We start from the raw sequence: 24,123 nt of genomic DNA, 5'->3' as shown, positions 1-24,123 counted from the left end.
ACTGCAGTATACCAGACTCTACGTTGTCTGCACGGTTTTGCTTCTTTCATACATTCTGGTGTTACTATTGTTTAAATATGCAACTTTATTTCTGTTATCTTTATCCTTCAGTTTCCCTTACTTATTTAATTGGGTTATTTATGTCAAGTCTATAACTCTGATGCAGAACGTTCCCAAAATCCCACCATGTTCCCCAGCATTACAGAATCTTATTACAAGAAGAAGAGTGTTAATGTGGACAGATTGGGGGCAAGGGTGATAGGGGATGGTCTACTGGTAGGAAATTCTGGCTCAGCAGAAGGGTGTTGTTTAATATGTTGTCCCTGTTGTATTGAAAACTGCAACTCTTTAATTCTTACCTGTTCCTACCACAGCTTGTATTGGTGAAAGGTGAATGAGATTCACAAACCTATGAAGGAAAACTTCAGATGATTAGATGTTATATTAAGCTTGACTAGACATCAGCCTAAGTCTTCAAGACTCTCCTAATTCTTCATTATAATACATTCATAGAGAATTTACTTATCCAAGCTTCACACAGTGGTCCCTTGACACTGTATGGTGTATGTTTGATTGTCCTGCACAGAATTTTGTTTGCATGTTGCACTCCATTATGAATTCAAATGTGAACCTTCCAGGTATGTGGTTACATAACCTAATGTTCATTATATATATATATTCAAAAGCTTGGTTTCTGGTGGAGACACCTAACTGCAGATTCCTCACCTTAGAATATTTACCAGCTGTCATGCTGGATCTAGAAGATTCAATGCAAATTCAGTGGGCTGACATCAGTTATTTTCTTTTGGTGCCAACAGACGTGGATCTGGAGCTACTCTTGGTCTCTGAGACTACTTTCCTGAAAACATTTTCCAGTATGCAAGGGACAGGTCCTCTAACATCGCCAGGGTTTAAGGCTTGTTGAAAAAGTCACTAACAGATGACGGTCACTGATTTCCCCCCTTCTCTCCCATCTGCCTGGGGTAATCTCATGACACCTTTCTCTTAAGCGACTGTACCCAGATACACCCTAAAGCCATCTGGGAGCGCGAAGTGTGTTAATCGCCAGACATCGGAAGGCTCTGCATCAGTCGAAGTCATGGGAGAGAACCTGAAGCTGTTACGGAGGCAAGTTGTCATTGAAGTTCAAGTTTTCAGGTAAATTTAAAAAGAGGTTGCCATTCAAGCAATTTAACCCAGTTGAACCACTCCAAATCTCCATAAAAGGGGGCTTGGACATCCTTGTACGTTCCAGGACTGGTTCCCAAATGCGTTCCATAGAGCCTGTTCCTGACCTCACCCATGCCAGCCGAGGGCCTGTGCTAACTCATATTCCAATAAAGGAGTTTCATGTGGTAGCGATGAGCTTACTTGCACAACTGGTTCCCACTGGTGGGCCTTCAGGCCCCCAAAGGGCTGAGAGGGCTCCCATCTGGATTTCCACCATTGGGACCTCCAGCGCCAGTTAGGCCCACTGGATCCTCTTATGGATCTATACAGGCTTTGTTACCAGACCCCTTACCAGCACCACCCAGCTTCCCCAATGCCAACTTCACAAATGCAAGACGATGATGGCTGATAGTGCTGTCTGACTCTGGGAAGCACCCTGTCAACCTTAACCATAGTCTCGTTGGGAGCCACTTATTCCTTCCAATACGGGCAATGCATCAGGTACTGATATTGTCCCTCTGCCTCATACTAGCAACCATTGTTATTCATGATAACTTTGGCAGTGATTCTGAGACTGTCTTCTATGTTACAGGTGATGAAATTGCCTGCCATACCAGGATGACAACTAGTATCATTATCTCCAGGACGTTAGTGCCTGAACACTTCACCATACACTGTCCTGTTAACTCCTCCAGGCACTGCTACTGAGAGGATGCATCATTTGCTATTATGATACGGAGGGCACTGCTGAAATCCTTGACCTTCAGCTCCCATTTCATGAGGTGAACACCAATGTGCTAACCTAAATCCTTCAACCTTGTCAGACTTCTTTGGAGCCTCTCCTTCTGTTTGAGGCCCTCACAGATAGCCTTTTTAGGGGCAAGACTAAGCCCTGCTCCGGGCCCACAGTCAACCACTGGATTGTCTATCACCTCTGCCCTGCACCTGGGGGCCTGGATTTGATCACTCTGCATTCTACCACTGAGAGTTTGGTGATGCATTCCTTGGCCAGGATAGTAAGCCCAAGTGTGTTTACAAATGCTTCTCAGAGTCTGAACAAATTGACACTTTTGGCAGGTGAACCCTTTCATCCTCTAGTCTAGCCATTCGTTGAATGCATGCTATCTTGCATCTTAGGCCACTATTCTCACGCCCTTTGGAACTCAGTGGTTCAGATCCTTCCAATTGTTCCTGAAGAGGCTTGCACCACCATTTCCCAGGCCATGAAAGATGGCTGTGATGCCGCTAAATTTGTTTTGGGCTTAAGACAATAGATTCCTTAGGAGGAGCCATTGGCATCAGTGTGGCAATCATGGGTATGCTTGGATGCAGACTTTATTCAGGGGATGCCCAATTCAGTGTAATTGACATGCCATATGATGGTTCCTGCCTTTTTAGGTACAAGACAGTTTCAGCTCAGAAGCGCTTCAAGAACAAGAGGGCTGCAGTATGCTCTCTGGGCCTGTCTGCTGCTCCACATCAGCCTCTAACAATGTTGGCCCCTCTGTGGTTTAATAGGGGTTTTCAGCATCAACTACCGCTGGCTTAGCAAACTTCTCAGTCTTTTCGTTGCTGCAGTTTCCCTCAGACCACTGGCACTACGGGGCAGCATCTACTGACCTTCCAGATGTCGTAGCCTTTAAACCTCTATAGTATGTCCTTAACAACATACAACCACCCTACTGGCAGCAGGATGCAGCACTTCCTGCCAGGGTGGCAGATCACCATCTTTAACAAGTGTTGCAGTGAAGTTATGCACAACTATTTCTGGAATCCTCTCGCCCTTATCACCTTCCCCGGAATGTCTGGCTGATGATCATCTCACCGTTTTACATCAGAATGGGTGGCTCTTTGGCCAAAGGAAACATAGAGAGGATGCTGGCGCCAGAAGAAAGTTGTGGTTTTTCCTGCTACTTTCCGGTTCTGACAACGCACAGAAACCTTTGCCCAATTTTAGACCTTCGCCCTTTTAATGCCTTCTTGTGGAAGGATATTCAAGTGCCCATATTTACCCTGTTCCTGTCTGCTCCAAACATTGGAGATGGGATGATAGCTTTAGACCTGCTGGATGATTATTTCCACATCTCCATCCTGCAGGCTCTCAGATGGTATCTGCAGTTAACGGTGGTCCAGGAGCATTTTCAGTTCTGTGCACCCCTTTGGCCTCACCAGTGCCCCTTGGGTGTTAACGGAATTGATGTTGTTGGTTCTGGCTCCTCCTCTGAAGTCACAAATTCTAGTTTCCCCCTACCTCAGTGACTGACGATTGCCTGGGGTGAGAGCACCTTCAGCATCCAAACACCTCTGTACTAAGGCAAACCTCGTGGCATCTTTGGTGATTTGCTGTAAATGTGGCAAAGTCACACCTGACTAGCTGATGCTCCCTTGTATTGGAGCCAATCTGGACACAGTGCAGTTTTGTGCCTATCATTGTAGTGGGAGTCCAAGATGTTTGGGCTGTGATAATGTTTCAGCCTCTGTTCTGGATCTCGGTGAGGATGACTCTGTGACTGCTTGTCTCCTCCATCCTATTGTTCAAGCACACCAGGTGGTGTATGCTGGCTCTACTGTTAGAACTGAAATCCCAGTGGGCACAGCATCAGGAGCACCTCTCTGATATGGTCTAGATTTCAGAGGAGACTGCACTGTTGGCTGCTGGACCAGTGACCGGCACCTCTTCCTTCCCCTACCTAGAGCTGACTGTAGTGGCCAATATATCGCTTCTGGATTGGGGTGACCACTTGGGAGAGGTGGAGTATAATGCTTCTGGCCTCCAATGGAGGCCAAGCTCCACATCAGCATATTCAAGCTGCGAGCCATCAGCTTGGTCTTAAAAGCCTTCCTGCCATCTATCAGAGGGAGGCTGGTTCAGGTGTTCATGGGCAACACCTCCGCCTTGGGGTACTGCAGCAAGCACGGTGGGATCGTGGCCCTGCGCCTCTGATCTTAGCTAAAAATCCAGGGAATTTTCTTGGAGGGGCAGCACCTGGCAGAATGAGGAGAACCTTAACTCACTTGGTTTTCCACCATCGAGAACTCATTGTCAGCATTTTGGTGCGTTGAAGGGTCTGAGGCAGCTCTTGCTCAGAGACCCTTGTAAAGTAGAACTCAGAACTTCGGTACACCTTTCTGCCAATAACTTTCCTGGTGCAAGTCTCATGATGATCAGATACGACCGTGCCAAAGTCATCTTAGTGCATTGGTTATGGTATTCCAAACTCCTTGGCATGAGTATCTGTCTTGAGATCAGGCTGCCCCTTCAGGATAATCTCTGGTTGCAGCAGCCGGGCCAAGTGCTGTATCCGAACAGTTGCTTCTTCCAACTACATGCTTGGAAATTGAGGGTGGCAGTTGCGTACTTTGACCTTCGTACCGAGGTAATGTAATTCTGAAGCCAAGCGTCCCTCCACTAAGATGTTATGCAGCTGCCACTGGGACTAGTTTGTGGCCTGGTGTACTGCTAAGCAGGTAGACCCACTTTATTCAAAACTGTCAGAGGTCTTGTCTGTGTTGTTCCTAGCCCAGCACGGCCTCTTAACACTTACTAGATCAGCCTTTTTGTTTCAATCACCTGTTGTGATGCCTCTTCTGAAAGGGTTACAACATTGGCTTCCTCCTCCTCCTCCTTTTATCATGCCCCACTGGGATTTGAATTTAGTCTTGACATTTTTTATGTGATCTCCATTCAAGCCTTTGCACAGCTATCCTCTACAGTTGCTTACCTTCAAGACAGTCTCTCTGGTAGCCATAACATTGTCAAGGAAGGCGAGTCAGCTTCAAGCCTTTTCCGTTCACCCACCTTACACCACTTTCTACCCAGACAAGCTTGACCCGTATAAGGAGTAGTAGAAGTCCCATTTACTGGATCCAAAAAGGGTTCTCACCTTCTACATCAGTCATGCCAGAGAACACCGTGTGGATGCTCCGCTTTTTATTGGGTTCATGGGAACAAGGCAAGGCAGTGCAGAAGAGTGCCATCTCTCGCTGAAGTCTGCATTAACATCTGCTGAGAAGCAGCCTCCAAAATGCTTGCTGGCTCATTCCACCAGAGCTAGTGTTTGGACTGCCAGATCCATTGAGAAAGGCACTGTGCCCGCACCGCCCGGCAGAACTTTTTGCTTTCACAGACCCACCTCCTGGGATGTATTCCTTTCTAAGGTGAGGAATCTGCGGTTAGCAGCCTCTATCAGAAGAACAAATGACTTATCTTGGGTAACACCATTGATGCTATCAAGCTGCAGATTCCTCACCAACCCACCCATCCTCTGCATTCTGTGAACTAGACTCTTTTTCACTCCGTATAGGAATCTGCATACTGGTCGCAGCCATTCTTATCATTGGTTCTGCATCTGCGGGCGTGGAAAAGTCAAGAAAGCAATTGATGTCTGCACGCATTGATGATGTCTAAATAGGCCTTTGCACATCACTTTCGGCACAGGGGTACAACTTTGAATTTTTTCCGGATACAGCCTGAAGCCTGGGGAATGTCCTACGGTTACGATTAGATAGTCTACTGCAAAAGGCATCACCGAAGTCATTAGGTGCTGATCAGCTAGACTGAATGTTAAATGTGCTTCATTGACTTTGTTCTGGTGCTTTGGGACTGGCTTAGATAGCATTACACAAAGCAATTTTCATGAAATAGTGGATGCTATTAAATAGATAATAGTTATTCCACATATTTTAATGATCTCAGTTGTTTCAAAGCGAAGATTAATTACAGTATTTCAAAAAATTGAATTTTCTGAGTTTCTAAAATGATATCAAATGTTTGTGGGCATTTACACCTGTAGGTGCTTTCCCCCATCTTCATTCTAGTTTATATAGTCCAGACACAGCTAACCCTGCAGTACGGTCTGTTTTATCGTCAAAGGAGTTTGAACAATACCCAAGACCTCAAACATCCACATTGTGAGGCCTGTGTAGTTGAAAACAAATAATAGTATTTGTCACCAGCACCAATAACCCCCCACTGCCCCCCCCCAAAAGGGGTCTTGCCTTTAAGCTTTGTCCGTTCCTCTTTCATGTTCTCCAAAATTTCTCCAGCATTGTTGCCACCATGCTGAAAAAGATGGAAATACAGTTTTAAAGATTGTGGTTCCTTTGTTGGTAAGACGTGGGCAGCAAAATTGGAGTGCATAGGTGTTTAATCCGTTGTACTGAAAAGCAGTAGCACTGCATATCACCTCAAGTGGCTACAAAATGGTTCACAGTAATGTTTATGGGCTATAGCTGTAAGAGTGGCAGGGAAAAGGCAATGGTCATCTAACTGAAAACCAACGTACTGTAATCATGCCCCAGCTAGGACTCTACCCCAATGTAGAACCTCCAAATTCATCCCACCACTAGGCTGGCCATGCAAAATGCAGAAAATTATCAACATTTACATAAACATTTCTTTTACCTTTACCTAAGAAATTAAAAAGAGAATTTTCCATAGACAGTGTTTTTTGTTTTGCTGATATCTTTGGTGCCATTTGACAAATCTTCACAAAATTTTCCAAAGCAGTTTCCAACTCTCCTCAGCTGTTCAGAAAATCTCAGGGTGATTCGTCAAGCATGGTCTGAGAAAAGGGTAGTTGTCCAAAATGCGTTTTTCCCCATGCAACCTTCCTTAATGATTTTGAACCTGACTGCAGCCCTAATCCCTGAACCAAATTGCACCAAATATGACAGTAAGATAGATCTTGGTCCTGAAAGATCTTTTTGTTATTTTGTGCAACTCCATTAAGTAGTTTTTACGTTATAAAAAAGTATAGATATCTAGGGACACGGATCAAAGCAGCAGTGCATTGACAGGCTGGTCGCAACCAGACAGGAAAGTTGTTGCTGCCATTTTATCTATCGGGACACAGTCATGGAGCCTCAAGATTAAAATCTAATGTGATTGAAAGGGTCAGGGTAGAGGTACCATGGCCCCATAGGAGCTGTAGACGGATCACCGAGGGACCCCGATAGCAAAAAATTGCCTGGAAACTGTTTTTTTTCCACATGTGTAGATCCATTGCAGTGCTCCGCGTGACAATGTGTGAATCTGCGACAGATCCGTGGACCCAGTGCTTAATTAAAGGAAACCATACACTCAAAGACCCACCCACAGACCCAGACAGTGACTCACTGACCCATACAGCCACTCAGACTCTTACTTGCCCAAAACACCACGCACAGACCAATGCAGCCATTCACACATCCACTCACACACAGTCCCACACTTGTACACCCACTTACACATCCACACAAGCACTCACACCCCAAGCCACATACCCATCTAGCCTCTGACACACCTGAGACACCCATCCAGCGACTGATGCACCCACTCAGGTAGCAACTTGCACACCCACTCCAACCCATACAGCTGCTCACACACCCACTCCAACCCATACAGCTGCTCACACACCCACTCCAACCCATACAGCTGCTCACACACCCGCTCACATACCCACGCAGCCGCTCGCAGACCCACGCAGCCGCTCGCAGACCCACGCAGCCGCTCGCAGACCCACGCAGCCGCTCGCAGACCCACGCAGCCGCTCGCAGACCCACGCAGCCGCTCGCAGACCCGCGCAGCCGCTCGCAGACCCGCGCAGCCGCTCGCAGACCCGCGCAGCCGCTCGCAGACCCGCGCAGCCGCTCGCAGACCCGCGCAGCCGCTCGCAGACCCGCGCAGCCGCTCGCAGACCCGCGCAGCCGCTCGCAGACCCGCGCAGCCGCTCGCAGACCCGCGCAGCCGCTCGCAGACCCGCGCAGCCGCTCGCAGACCCGCGCAGCCGCTCGCAGACCCGCGCAGCCGCTCGCAGACCCGCGCAGCCGCTCGCAGGCCCGCGCAGCCGCTCGCAGGCCCGCGCAGCCGCTCGCAGGCCCACGCAGCCGCTCGCAGGCCCACGCAGCCGCTCGCAGGCCCACGCAGCCGCTCGCAGGCCCACGCAGCCGCTCGCAGGCCCACGCAGCCGCTCGCAGGCCCACGCAGCCGCTCGCAGGCCCACGCAGCCGCTCGCAGGCCCACGCAGCCGCTCGCAGGCCCACGCAGCCGCTCGCAGGCCCACGCAGCCGCTCGCAGGCCCACGCAGCCGCTCGCAGGCCCACGCAGCCGCTCGCAGGCCCACGCAGCCGCTCGCAGGCCCACGCAGCCGCTCGCAGGCCCACGCAGCCGCTCGCAGGCCCACGCAGCCGCTCGCAGGCCCACGCAGCCGCTCGCAGGCCCACGCAGCCGCTCGCAGGCCCACGCAGCCGCTCGCAGGCCCACGCAGCCGCTCGCAGGCCCACGCAGCCGCTCGCAGGCCCACGCAGCCGCTCGCAGACCCACGCAGCCGCTCGCAGACCCACGCAGCCGCTCGCAGACCCACGCAGCCGCTCGCAGACCCACGCAGCCGCTCGCAGACCCACGCAGCCGCTCGCAGACCCACGCAGCCGCTCGCAGACCCACGCAGCCGCTCGCAGACCCACGCAGCCGCTCGCAGACCCACGCAGCCGCTCCCAGACCCACGCAGCCGCTCCCAGACGCACGCAGCCGCTCCCAGACGCACGCAGCCGCTCACAGACGCACGCAGCCGCTGGCGCACCCAACTGCACACCCACGCAGCCGCTGGCGCACCCAACTGCACACCCACGCAGCCGCTGGCGCACCCAACTGCACACCCACGCAGCCGCTGGCGCACCCAACTGCACACCCACGCAGCCGCTGGCGCACCCAACTGCACACCCACGCAGCCGCTGGCGCACCCAACTGCACACCCACGCAGCCGCTGGCGCACCCAACTGCACACCCACGCAGCCGCTGGCGCACCCAACTGCACACCCACGCAGCCGCTGGCGCACCCAACTGCACACCCACGCAGCCGCTGGCGCACCCAACTGCACACCCACGCAGCCGCTGGCGCACCCAACTGCACACCCACGCAGCCGCTGGCGCACCCAACTGCACACCCACGCAGCCGCTGGCGCACCCAACTGCACACCCACGCAGCCGCTGGCGCACCCAACTGCACACCCACGCAGCCGCTGGCGCACCCAACTGCACACCCACGCAGCCGCTGGCGCACCCAACTGCACACCCACGCAGCCACTGGCGCACCCAACTGCACACCCACGCAGCCACTGGCGCACCCAACTGCACACCCACGCAGCCACTGGCGCACCCAACTGCACACCCACGCAGCCACTGGCGCACCCAACTGCACACCCACGCAGCCACTGGCGCACCCAACTGCACACCCACGCAGCCACTGGCGCACCCAACTGCACACCCACGCAGCCACTGGCGCACCCAACTGCACACCCACGCAGCCACTGGCGCACCCAACTGCACACCCACGCAGCCACTGGCGCACCAATATAGCCACTCATACACCATCTCACAGACCCAGACAGCCATTGACACACCCTTTAACAGACCCAGACAGCCACTCACTCACACATACAGTCAGTCACACACCTACTAAATCATCCATACAGACATTCATGCAATACACCTTTGTGTGTGTGTGTGTGTGTGTGTGTGTGTGTGTGTGTGTATATATATATATATCATTTGAGATGTCATCACTGATGTCACTGGCCATGTCACGAGTGATGTAATATGTGACTTCATCAGCAGTGCATGCAGGGGCGCGAGTTATAGTTACCTCAACTAACTATAACAGCCGAATTTCTCTTGTTTTGTACGAGTGAAATGTCCAACTAACTATAACGTCCCTGAAACCTATGGTTTTTTCAGTGAATTTCTAAGGTTTTTAAAATGCTAATTTCTAACTATAACGACCCTGATACCTATGGTTTTTTAAATGCTAATTTATAACTATGCCTACATAGGTAGGACATATGCAGAAGGAGGAAGAAAGGCGCAGAAAGAAGCAAGAGATATGTAGAAAGAACCAACAGAGGTGCAGAAAGAAGCCTTTTTTGCAAAGTCATCCTGTGCTCCTAACTTTTTGCTGACGGGTAATGGTGGTAACTGACTCTGACTAACCATGTCTAGAGCCTGAAGAAGGTGGGGTGAACCAATTTATACCACCTAAACGCAATGTTGAAAACTCAGGATAAAATTAACATTGTTCATGGAATTTGGGTTATAGTGCACTTTGCGATAATAATTACAAACCATTGTGGCACAGAGCAAGCAAATGTGACTGAGAAATTTGTGATGGTGTATTGGATTTATCAGCATTGTTTTTAAATACAAAATTGTTTTATTACTGCGATGACATAGTGTATTGTATGGTATGTGTAACAGTTTTAATAAATTGGAATAAATAAGACTTTTTGCATAAAACAGTGTTCAGTGTAAAGACAGTGGAGTGGATAATAATAGAAGGGTGAATGCTTTTTCATCCTATATAGAAGAGGTAAATGGTATGAATGGCCAAGAGTGAGGGATCCCATTTTCCTTTTTAATTTATTCTTTGACACTATTCCTTTTGATTAAAAGGCTACCTCTCCCTATTTGGTGAGTGTGGATGTTACTGCCTACGTCTACACTCTTCCCTGGCTCTTGACCATGATTACCTTGCTTGGAGACAGTGTGAAAATTGAAGACTGTGACCTCGGGGAAAGGCAGTTAAAACTTCTCTTCAACCCTTTAACACTGTCATGCAGCAAGAGATTTAACTCGCAAGAAGGTGACACTGATTTTTGAGTCTCTGCCACTACTGGTGAAATCACCAAACTCTGTTAGGTGCATGTTGCGCCTTGTATCCACCCCTCCTTCCATTTACGGGACAGAAGGACACCCCAAAACAGTCATCTACTGGAGTTCGGCAAGAAATATGCCTTTATGCGAAGGGTACTATTTTAGCACAAGAGAATGAGGAAGTCACCCACTTCCTCAAAAAGAGATCCTGTGCTTTCAAGAATCCCTGTTGAACCGCTTGTTCTCTTTATTGTCCGCTTACCATCAAGACAGCCCTATATATAGAGTACAGAAAATATACACATCTATGCCAAGTGCTTTTAACTACTTACTCATGCCCATCTATTTTTATAAGACTTTTTTACATTCTTACCTCAGTTCATCAAAGCTGTAGTATATTGGAAAAAACAGTCTTCTCTACTCCTTTTTGTTTTTCTTTCTCTTTCAGGGGGAAACCTCACTCATCGCCTTCCCTCTGTTATTCTTCCGATGTAGAATGGGGATCTTAATTTTTATATTCACTCACTGTTCAGATTAAACATAAGATCATAATTCAATCCTGGTCAACTATTTTTCAAATAATTGTATTTATATGCACCCTTTACGCATGAATCAGTGTTGTCACTTCTCTGTCCCGTTTCTCTATTCGTTTTACACATACGTGTTTGCAAGTGGTTCACAAACCTAAAGTTCTCATTTCCTGCACTTATTTGTTTTCATTCAGGATGTATCGTGAACATCATTTTCACGATTTGCTTCAGTATCAGTTCTGCCTACAAATACCTTCCTGTTGATTCTACTCCCCGGTCTATCTCGCAGCTATCGTGTAGGTAATAATACCTTCAGGATGATAGACCGTTTGTGTGAATGCATCTATAGATTCCTCAAAATTGTAATAAATAAAGTTCTAGGACAGTGGAGTAGATAATAGATGGGTAAAAGGTTGTTTCTTCCTGGATAAAAGCAAGGGGAATGGTATGAATGGCCAAGAGTGAGTGATGCAAAAGGGATCCTTTTTTCTGGAGGCAGTAACATCACACTGGCTGCAGAACTTGAATGTGCCTAAATTACAACATGGGAGAATAAAGACTAGTCTTACCTCAGTAAAGTGAGGCAGAAGACACAAGATTTCTGAGCATTTTGAAGATTAAACTCCTCTGAAAGGCAAAAAAGAAATACATTTTAGGAGTGTTAAGTTTTTTTCCTTTCGATTCATATTTCAAATGTTATTTGAAAATACGTGTGTGCAAAGTCAAGAGATCTGGCATACATGGCAGCATACTGGCTTTTCCAATGTTTTTGTAAATAGGTTCCTGTTTAAGTGTCTGGGGAGCTGTTGAATTCCCACGAAGTTAAAAAAAGGAAAAAAATCAGAATGTATCCAAGGCCTACAAATTTCTGATACTGTAAGGTACTGCTTTGCCTGTGGGTGAGAACATTGTGCGTGATAGAATGCTGTCACACTCATACAAAGGAACGAACGGCTAAAGTGGGCAGACCCCTCGCCTCATTCTGTATGCTGTAGCGGGCTGAAGCAGCATGTGAATGATCCTAAACCAGACCAGAGGACATCAGTCTGTGTTTCCATCGGAAGAGCTTTTTTTAATTGTACTTATAACTTTGGTGTCGTTTGACAAATGTTCACAAAACTCTCACCAAAAAAGTTCACCCACCTCCGCTCCTGCCTGGAAAGTTTTGTGGTGATCTGTCAAACCAAGGTTAAAAACACAGTACGTCCCAAAGCACTTATTCTGTCATGCATTTTCCATAGGGAAAGTTTGGGCAACCATTAAAGACAAAATGTCTGAACAGAATTGCTGCAGATTTGGCAGAAAGCTAGATCTTAACTCTGAACGCATGCTTTTTGTGATTTGGTGTAAATACTTTCAGTAATTTTGGAGAAATTAAGGTGTAAAATTAAAGATAAGTTGGACATCTGAGTTCTGCAGGACTTCAAATCCATACAATAGTTTTCTGATGGGCTGAGAGCTATTTTTCCCCTATAGCCCTTCCTTCTCGCAATGTGATTGGCTGCCTGCAACCTGAATGAAAATTTTGCAGCAGCCATTACAGGACATGGTCCACGTGTCCTGCAAAAAAAAAGAAAACGCTGTAAATGGGCAGAGTAGGGATGGATATATGTATGTGTATGTAAGTGTGTATATGTATATATGTGTGTGTGTGTGTGTGTGTGTGTGTGTATATATATATATATATATATATATATATATATATATATAATATATATATCACAAAAAAATGTGTAAAAAAACTATTGTTTAACACCGTATGGGAAGTTAGAAAAATTTTACTTATAGAGGATTACATAAACATTGTAGTGTTTACAAGGTCCAGCCTGAAGGCTCTGAATAATTTTCTCACTGAGTCTGGGCATTGCCTTATGATGGAGAAACAAGATTCCTTCTTCACACCTCTTCTTGCTCAAGGTGAACATGCTCACCCTATAAAGATGCATGGACGTCCTGCTGTGAACCCTCACTGGCTTGCCCCTTGTAACCCTAGTCACTGGCTTTGTGAGCTCTTGCCTCAGGGGTGGCATAATCAGTGCCAAAAACATGCGCTTGCACCGCATTCCAAATTGTCTGCCTTTTTTTCGTTATACTAATAGTTAATAAAAATTTACAATCTTGGTGTAATAAAAATGCAGCACACTTGGGACATATGGTGGAATTTGTGGTAAGCAAAACGGTTTTAAATGTATGTTTGCGTGATTGCAGGTGAGTGTTTAAGTGAGAGCATACATATGTGTGAAACAATTCTGTATGTGTAAGCATGAATGCGAGTGTAAGTGAATGAGAGTCAAGTGACACGTAGTGAGAGATTGAAGACAAGATTTACTATTCTTTGACACAAGGCAAAGCTGCACCAAATTTGCTGCACTGTCTTGTGTCAAAGAGGGAGAGAAAAAACGCTCTATATCTAATAAAAATTTGGGGCATTTTTTCGCTCCCTGTATGCTGGCAAACTTTTGGCAGCCATGCGCCAACGCACGTATACATGTGCAGGGTTACATGCATGTGCTGAAGCATACGATTAATACTGGAAAGAGTCCCTTCCAGTACAAAAACTGTGCTTTATGGCTTTTCCCACTTTGCTTGTGTGCTGTCTAATACAGCACATATGCAAAGCTGGAAAAACAGAACAAAATGAAAAGGTTTCTCCTCTGAATGCCTGCCTCGAGGACGCATAATATTTTGACACATATTCCTGTCTAACGAGGTTTGTAGGTAGGTAGATTTGCATCAAAACCCATGGGTGGTTGCATGGAAGCCCCTATGCAAAATCCACGGAACGCTCTTTGATACAAAATAATGGCCATCTTCTAAGCAGCTTTAAGTATTTCTCACCGTTCTGCTGCCCAACACTTTCACTTGTTTGGGAAAAACATTTTCACACTAACTGCACAAAGAGAAACTTAATGCAAAAAAGGTAATGGGCTGCATGTCTGCTGTGATCCAGCAGCTGTCCAGTGACATTTACAAACCATTTGTTGGGATTTATATTTGACCACAAATTCACAGTGTATTACCCTTTTGATAGCAGATGGAGAATGTATCAAGATAAGCAATATGCTGTCAAAATGCAGAAATGTCTGCAGGTTTTTCCATTCCGAGCTGCAGTCTGTTCAGAAAGTGGCTTGCTGTAACCTGCTGAAAGTGAGTTTGCAACAGATAAATGCCGCCTATTGGTGTGTTTATTTTAATAGTACAGATTCTTCATTTATGCTACATGCCCAAAACCATATTTCTTCCATGAAAAGGAGCAGGAGAACAAAGTTTTATAAGGTTTGGAGGAAGGGGTGATAATGTATGTATCAGAAGGAAAAAAGTACTTTTTGCATAACTTGCAATCACCAAAAAGATACGTAACCTTATAAACAAACTCTATCATAGCCCTCATTCCTCATCTGACATTGCAGTATCCTTATTTTATGGTAGAGGATACTTATTTGACGTGTATTGCATTAATAGTGTTCAGATTGTATAACAACTCGCTAGGCGAAGTGGTTTGACATGTTAAAATTCTAATTCCTAATACCCATGAATTACGGCTTGTTCATATTTATGTTTTTATGAATTATGGTGTCTGAACCGTTCAGTGACATTAGTCAAGTAACTGATATGTTATATATGCAGGCGTGAACTGGGCTTCATGACAGTCTAATTTTTAGGTCTCGCCTAGCGAACGCAGCGCATGTGCTGATACGCTTTGGCAAGACTATTGTTGTCCATTTTGCTAGCGAAGGGAGACAAACCGTGTGCGCGCATGGACAGCCGATGTGCACGCGCATGGCGTCTCCTCTCTGTTTTACAGGCTCTCAGCGCGCGCTTCATTTTGGCTTTCAGCACATGTGCGTGCCCGCATGGCATCTCCTTTCTGGCTCTCACGCTCCCACCGCGCACTCACACTACAAGGCAGATACGCGCTTGTTAATGCGTTCATTAGTTTGTTTTACTTATTAAACACACTGGAAGAATACTGCCATTCTAGCGCCCACTTTGATTTTTTAAAGTTCACCTCGGGTCATGCTGTACAAAACAGACTAAAGGTAACGAAAGACTTTCACATCACAGCATTTCTAACATGAACCCATTGTTAGTCTTAATAAATGGTCTTTAATTATCACGTATTTTGTGTTTTAGCTACTGTTCTTGCCAAGATAATGGCACATGTTACCGGTGTTCACGCAAGGCCACAGTACAGTGTGCTACATACACTGGTGTCCTGTCAACCAATAAGAATAAGCTTTTTGCAATGGTAACACAAAATTGACAGGACAGCGTCTATACTGAACCATTGGATTCCTCGGTCTTTTCGAGTTAAATTAGCCAATGTCCAATAGAATTATAATGTTGCTGTCTAAAGTTAAGATGTGTGTGCACCCATTTGCCATAAAGCATTCTGAACTTGGATGTTTGTTCAATGCATAGTTCAGAGATCTTTTGACTTCAATAAAATATTGTTGCTTTACCTTACAACGTATGCACGATCGAGAAGCGATAAACTGGGTTGAAACTCATTTGTGGTTCAAAACTTAATTCCAGGTGACATTTTTCCATATACTGATCTTCATCAATAATCTTATGTGCAAATGACATACCTACAGCTACATGGTGCTTACTCTGCCGTGCACAGGCCCTTTCCTCTGTTATCAAAATTACATATATTTATTTTATAATAGTGGAATGTTTATTGCAAATGTCAACCCAATCTAATCATTTGAGTATTCGTGGTCATAAAAAAAAAGTCTAAAAGAAACGTGTTAGCCTCCTGGTCAACCGTATAGATCACACATCTGATATTTCCATATTGTACCAGTGGTAAGGTACGCGTCTACCTGCCTATGTACATGCCTCTGCTGTAGATCATATGTAACCCAGCACCATCTGCCTACTGCCAACTCTTAAGGTATCCCCTAGTTTTCACCTAATAAATACTCCTATTTTCAGAAGAGGGAGAGAACTGAGGTCCCATAGACATGTGAAATGCCAATACCTGACTTATTCTGCACAAGCTTTAAGTAAATACATTAATGCTTTACATCCGCTTTCAGGAGAGATTTTGCTTAAAATTACACTGTGAAAGTCCAGAGTAGCATCTAGATGTCAAAAGTCACTAACAGTTCAACTATGTGAAGGCTTTAGAGTTCGTCTTTGAGCCGGTGTATTGAGTATTTCCATGTATGTATGTATGTATGTATGTACGTAGGTGTATTTATAAAGCTGGATCCCAACTCAAACGAGTGCCTTGTGAAATACCAGAGTACAGGTGAGGGTTACAGGCAAGAGAAGGTTGCATGTTGGACAGACGAGATTAAATAAGCACATAAGAAAATCGGAAGTAGCACGTAAGGGGTCTCTTCAAGCTGTTAGACATCTCATTGAGTAAAACATGGGCGAGGTGTTCCATGTATACATGATATAGGGGATAAATATTTATCTGTATGCAGCTCTGACCTGGTTTCTTGAAAGTAACATACAAGCCTCCAGAGATTCTGTTCCAATGAAACATGTCATCATAGTAATTAGGGGTAATAAAACAGTGAAGTGTCCCCTATCTCCCAGAAATCTCACTGGATTCAGTGGCCCACATTATAGCCACACTATTCTGAAGTGACAAACCAGCAGGGCAGTGAGGCATGTTTCCATGCTCATCAGTCTGGGTGTGTTTTCTTTGTATTTTTTCCAGGTGCACCACTTTTAAATAGGAGGCACTAAGCTGTGATATTTTTGGATTTAATTCTCTGAAGTGTGACCGGAACCCGCCACGTTTTTGCTCTTTTCTTAGTTCAGTCAATAGCTCTCCACGGCACCGTCATCCAAGCTGTTCCTCATATTAACATACACTATATCCCCTTAAGTGCCGGGTTCCTTCCTCCCCCCCTCCCCCCCCGCTGCCGTTTATAGGCCAGTGCACTATCTAGCTCCTGCTACAGAAAGCTGTCCCTGTCCATCAGTAGCAGGCCTTTAAGTGGGCCGGGACCTGCCGGCAGTTCTTAACAAGCATTTGCAATGCAATAGGTCTCGCATTTGTGAGTTTGAGCTTTTGGCATTGAAAATGACAATGCCTTTTATGTATGTGTTTTAAAAACTTGCAAGCGGTCGTAAAAATGCACTTGTCTACTTATAGTCGTTGCTTATGAGACCCAAGGTCGGCAGTAACTGCGCCTCGTTTACTGCCAGACTTGCTTGTCATAAGCAAGGCCTACAAGTACAAAGTGTTTATTTACGCACCGCTTTCAGGTTTTCAAAACACATAAATAAAAGGTATTGTCATTCACAATGCCAATAGCTCAAACTCTCGCAAATGCGAGACCTATTGCATTGCAAATGCTTGTTCACATTTGCCGTGCAATCTAGTTTTGATCTTTACCTGAACCCTCCTTTAATATTATCTTTTATTTGGCAATCTTTGTGGAAGCATATGCATGTCAGATTATGGTCTACTCTAGTTTTGTTAATCATTGCTTTCTTCCCATGGTTTCAAACTAAAATTGAGGATTCAGTGGGTATGCATGGATGTGTATATGGTTCTCTGAGCCCCTTGCAGCGTACGGAGAAACATTTATAGTGCTCTACAGACCAGTCTTCCCATGTGCCTTGAGCAAAGCATACTCGGTGCAGATGCACAATATTACAGACAACAATATTGGAGTTTCTGAGGTGAGTAACTTCTTGATGACTTTAAATTGTGCACTACTGTCAGCCTAAACAGTTTATGATTCACAACCATCGTTGCACTTCATTCCATACGTTTCAAATAGATTTAGGGTTACGAAATCAAAGAACATGCCGCCATGCTTTTTTGTTTTTTTAAGGTTGTCTTTTCAATTAACTTTTCAACTAGATTTACTGCCACTTGCACCTCAGGAGTTTATTTTTTTACTTTCAGGTCAGATTTCAAAAATAAAAATTGCATCAAATACTTATTAAAATTTGTCATGTTTTCCATTTCACAGCGCTTCTGGAACAGTTTTCACAGCCATTGATGTGGCCACAGGACAAGAGGTAGGCATTAGATTTTACCCCCATAAGTTGGGGCAAAAATCGATGTGTTTTTCTGTACTTTTTAATGAGATAAAGTTCTTTCCCTTCAATCGATTTCCTTGGATTTGTACGATTGGCTCTCTTAAAGTTACTCCAGTATAAAAGTTTCTAGGAACCGAGATAAACTATAAGTTTCAGAATTGCTAATTTGAAGGTTAAGATCAATGTTTTCTGATATGGTTTTCTTTTTGTTTAGGAATGCATCGATTTTATTTTTAGCTGTTCAGGGAAGGTAGTGTTCGAGGCATGTGAGCTGTAGATCACATGCTTTGCTTACTCCTGCCATCTATTGTTGAGTCCGTATGTTTGCAAGTTATTTTTCTTCAAAGAAGTCATTAGTCAAGAGGTAAGGTGACTCCTCCTTTCGGTGATAGTGCGCATGGACTCCATTGTTGGATTGTTTTTTTCCGCCATCCGGTTTGGATGTGAATTGCTACACTCCGGTTTGAAACCGTTCTTTGGGTTCCCTTCGGTACTCAATCCACTATACCCGTGTCGGAATTGATTTGTATGCGTATCCCACTTATCCGCGTATCGGTCGAGGAAAATAAAAAATTTAATCGGAAGACTCGGAGGCCGTCGTGCCTAACCGAGTCGGTCCACCTCGCAGTCGATGGAACTGACTCCATTCAAATTCTGCCCTCTGTTCCACGCAAAATATCCGCACACTGACTCGCACAAAGTGTTCATCTTGTGCTCATCTCCAGAGATGAACGAACAAGACTGCGACGCGTGCAGTTTCTTTCAATCCAAGAAAATTCTTCGCTGTCGTCTGGCTTGACATCGTGAAATGCAAATCCAAAACATCGAATACACTCTGGACATCTTCGGCGAAGGATCCAAGCAAGAAGAATTCGATTTCACAAGGAGCTGAGGAAGAACAGGAAGAGCAGCCCTTATCGATTCCTGAATCGGACTCTGAGATGGAAGAGGGCGTACCACAGGGCCAAGGTCTGGTAAGTACCGAACACCCCATGCCCCATAATCCAACTCAAACTAGGCAAAAGGCTTTGGGCCTTCCTCCGCCTCCAGGCCAAGGTCGACACCCCAACGATGTTTGACACCCCGCCTCCCGGCTCTGCACCGAAACCCACTGTCAATCCTACCGGCTTGGGATAGAGTTGGTCAGAGTCCAGCACCGAGCCGAAACCTTTGAGCTCAAAGTAGAAGACCGCTTCGGAGCTGAAACCTAAAACGCCTTCAGAGCCCAAACCGTCCCCGCCGTAAAGTCATTCCATCTCCGCGCCGAAACTGAAAAATACTCCTTCGAAGCCGCAGGATCTGATTCTTGACTTAACCGCTCCCCAAATCTGATCCGAAACAAAAGGAACTTTACATTATCCCTGAAACAGGACATCTTCTTACCAAACTGCCTCTCAAACGTGAACCTGAGTCCGAGGACATAAAATATAAGATTCCTTTAAAAAAAATGTTGGTACTAACCCTCCTCCACCACCTCCTCCACCACCTCCTCCATCTCCTCGAATATTGGAACATTTACTTATTACACCACACAATTCTCCACCCTCGCAGCATAATGATGAGAGATCAAGGATGATCTGAGGATGATGATCTGAGGATGATGATCTGAGGATGATGATCTGAGGATGATCTGAGGATGATGATCTGAGGATGATGGAGATCTGATCAGATGATCTGAGGATGACGATCTGAGGATGACGATCTGAGGATGACGATCTGAGGATGACGATCTGAGGATGACGATCTGAGGATGACGATCTGAGGATGATGATGACGACGATCTGATGACGATCTGATGACGATCTGATGACGATCAGATGATCAACATTCAGTTACTTGTAGATCCCTGGAAAGACTACACTATTGATTGATCCACCTACAAATAATGACCCAGACCTCTACCCTGCAAAGCCTTCCCCGCATGATGACAATGTAGGTTATTTAGAGTTCCTTGCTAGAGCTGCACAGTATCACGGGGTACAACTACACAAAGAATCCCGAGAAGATTTCTTGTTCAAAACTTTGAGTAGTACACACAGATCTAGTCAGATTCTCCCTATGCTCAAACGCATGATGAGACACTCCGATGACATCTTCTGTTTGTGCTTGCATTCTGACTCGCAGAGATACATTTATAAACCTGCTCCCTCTGATCCAGTCTTTAAGGGGCAATTACCTCTAGACTCACTTGTTGTCTCCAATACCCTTAAACGTGCTAATTCACAAAGCTCTGGGGATTCTCCCCCCCCCCCCCCCCCCCCCCCCCCCCCCACCTCCGGATGAAGAGTCAAAATTAATAGTCACCCCTGGCAAACAAATAGCTGCCCAGGCTGCGAATCATTGGCGCATCGCCAACATCCTGGCCCTCTTAGCCAGGTATGCTAGAGCGCACTGGGACCAATATCTCCCAGATGAGCACAAAGCTAAAGTATAGGTTCTTGTACAAGAAGGAAAGTTTATCTTCAATTCCTCTATTAGATGTGCGCCGATGCTGCCGACACTGCAGCTCTAGAGATTAACACTAATGTGTTACTCAGGAGACAAGCCTGGTTAAGGATTTCTGGTTTCAAACCTGAAGTCCAGCAATTCATATTCAACACTTAATTCGATGGAGAGCATTTTTTCGGGTCTGAAGTTGATCAGGCTTTAGAGAAAATAAAGACACTGAGGCAGTAAAGTCTATGGGAGCTCTGCAGTCCCTCTCAAATAGGGGCTCCTTATGTCTCTCCTTCTATTGTGGGGGAGACACTAAGACCACATCTTCAGACACCAGTGTTTCATCCTATAAAGGTAAGTCAACCTTCCTCCACAAGAGGTTTCTTTAGAGGAGGATATAATGGAAACAATAGCAAGGGCAGAGGAAATGGTTCCACATCCTGTAACTCCCCTTGCTCTAACAAGCAGTGACTTACCTACCCTTCCCCTGATTAACACCTGTTGGGGGACGTCTTCTACAATTGCTCCCCATTTGGCACTCTTTAACAACAGACATATGGGTGTTGGGAATTATCCAACATGGTTATTGCCTGGAGCTTACAGTCAATCTTCCCAACATTACACCCCATTCTCATAAACTGTCCCCAGAATATTTGCACCTCCTCAAACAGGAAGCCCAGTCTCTCTTGCTAAATGGAGCCCTAGAGCTGGTACCATTACAATATCAAGGGTCAGACATTTACTCCCTGTATTTTCCAATTCCCCAAAAGGATGGCTCGTTAAGACCTATTCTGGACCTCAGTGAACTGAACATCTATATACTGTCAGAACATTTCCACATGATGACACTTCAACAAGTGCTCCCACTTTTACAACAGGACAACTTTGTCTACTCTAGACTTAAAAGATGCATATTTCCACATTCCAGTTCACCCCGCTCATCGCATATATCTCTGATTTGTGATAGCGGGTCAACTCAACCAATTGAAAGTACTACAGTTTGGAGTCACCACTGCTCCCAGAGTATTTACCAAATGCCTGGCAGTAGTCGCAGCTCATCTGAGAAGACCGCATATCCACGTCTTCCCCTATCTAGAAGACTGGCTCATCAAAGCCAGCACTCACCAGAAGTGTCTCTAACACACTCAGCTTCACTTACTACACCAACTAGGGTTTACAGTGGGCTGAAGTCCCATCTGCAGCCTTCAAACACCCAGCCTTATTTGGGAGCCACCATAGACACTCAAAAAGCTTTGCCTCTCCCAATGCAGCCAGAATTCACAGTATTCTGTCTCTTCTCACTCCGTTTCAGCCCAACCACTCATTACCATCCAGTCTTCATGCAACTGCTAGGAATGATGGCGTCTTGCATCGTAATTGGACCCCATGCAAGACCTCGCATGCGTTCCCTTCTAAAATGCTTAGCAAGTCAGTGGAACCAGTCGCAGGGTCAATTAACCGATCTAGTGTTGGTAGATGGCCGCACCCATCGCTCTCTGCAGTGGTGAACCCACAAAATGTATCCAATCTGTTCCACATATAGTGCTAACAGCAGACACATCGCTCACTGGTTGGGGTGCTCACTTATAGGATCACACAATCCAAGGATTGTGGAGTCTAAAGCACAAAAGTCTCCATATAAATCACCTAGAAATACTAGCAGTGTTTCTAGTGCTCAAAGCCTTTCGAACTCTCCTTGTAGGCAAAGCTGTCCCAGTCTGCATGGACAACATGACGGCTATGTACTATGTGCAAAAGGGGGGTGGGCACGCTCTTCACCTGTCATGCCTAGCAAAAGCCATTTGGAAATGAGCTATACACCACAGGAATAATCTCCTGGCAGAACACCTTCCAGGAGTAAACCATCAAATTGCAGACCTTCTCAGCAGACAGAAGCAGCAAATCCATGAGTGGGAACTTCATCCTCAGGCTCTCCTCCCCTACTTACAGGAATAGGGATTTCCTCAGATAGACCAGTTTGCCACAGCAGAAAATGCCCAAACTTCGCCTCCAGGTTCCCACACCCGCTCTCCTAAGGCAGTGCCCTATGGATGAACTGGTCGGGATATTTGCCTATGCTTTTCTGCCTCTCCTACTCATTCCACTGGTAGTTCGGAAGCTCAGGCAAACATCTCTCACATTAATTCTCATAGCTCCAACATGGGCACCTCAATGCTGGTTCACCACCCTGTTGGAGCAGTCAATAGTTTAACACCAGAAGCTGCATCTCACCTCCAGTCTCCTCACTCAGAGCCATGGAGACATCAAGCCTCCAAATCCCAAAGAACTCACCTGCCGATCTGGCTCCTGAAGTCCTAGAGTTTGGTTATTTACACTTACCACCAGACTATATGAATATCCTAAAAGAAGCTGGAAAGCCTGCTACTAGGACATGTTATGCAGCAAAATGGAAGCAATTTGTTATTTATCGTAACAATACTCTTGATGCTTCGATATAAACATCATCTGTTACATTTACAGCAATCTAGACTAGCCTACACATCCATTCGCTTACATCTAGCAGCAGTAGCTGCATACTTGCAAAACAGGCAACACTTATCTCTATTCAGATTACCAGTGATTAAAGCCTTTCTAGAAAGATTAAAAAGAGTGAAACTACCAAGAGGCCCACCTGCACAAGTGTGGAACCTAAATATAGTACTTACATTCGAACCAATGCATAGGTTTCAAATACAATTCCTCTCATGGAAGGTTGCTTTCCTCATCGGAATACCTTCACTGAGAAGAGTTGGTGAACTCCAGGCTTTAACTATACAAGAGCCTTTCTTTCAGCTTCATAGACACAGTGGTTCTTCGCACCAATCCTAAATTTCTCCCTAAAGTAGTTTCTGCCTTTCATTTCAGTCGGTTGAATTACCTGTGTTCTCTCCTCAACCTGATTCTATAGCAGAAAGAGATCTACATATTCCTGATGTTAGAAGAGCTTTACTATATTGCATTGACAGAACAAAAGAATTAAAAAAAACTAAGCAACTTTTTATTGCTTTTTCTCCACCACACAAAGGCAATCCTATATCTAAATCAGGCATTGCAAGATGGATTGTAAAATGTATCCAGACATGTTATCAGAAAGCAAAAAGAACTTTGCTAATACCACCTAGAGCACATTCCACTTGCAAGATAGAGGCTACTATGGCTGCCTTAGGGAATATTCCCCTAGCTGACATCTGTAAGGCGCCAACATGGTCTAATCCGCACACATTCACCAACCACTATTGTGTAGATGTGTTAGCGAGGCAACAAGCTAATGTAGGCGAAGCACTACTTGGAACACTGTTTTAGACAACTACAGGTCAGCCACAGCTTTGGGAGTATACTGCT

The 24,123-nt window shown here is 45.7% G+C and overlaps 1 protein-coding gene across 1 annotated transcript in view; it reads left to right on the top strand.

Moving 5' to 3' along the window:
- The window catches only part of PAK2 (p21 (RAC1) activated kinase 2), a 403,878-nt gene that overhangs the window by 236,145 nt on the left and 143,610 nt on the right, over window positions 1–24,123 (top strand). The window contains exon 9 of the mRNA XM_085634213.1: window positions 18,276–18,324. Coding sequence (XP_085490339.1) covers window positions 18,276–18,324 — 49 coding nt within the window. The remainder of the gene's footprint in view (window positions 1–18,275; window positions 18,325–24,123) is intronic.

The sequence above is a fragment of the Triturus cristatus genome, chromosome 11 (genome assembly GCF_964204655.1).
Source record: "Triturus cristatus chromosome 11, aTriCri1.1, whole genome shotgun sequence".
NCBI classification, from domain to species: Eukaryota; Metazoa; Chordata; class Amphibia; order Caudata; family Salamandridae; genus Triturus; species Triturus cristatus.
Note: the sequence above shows the minus strand (reverse complement) of the source record. Positions and strands in the feature narration are given on the sequence as shown.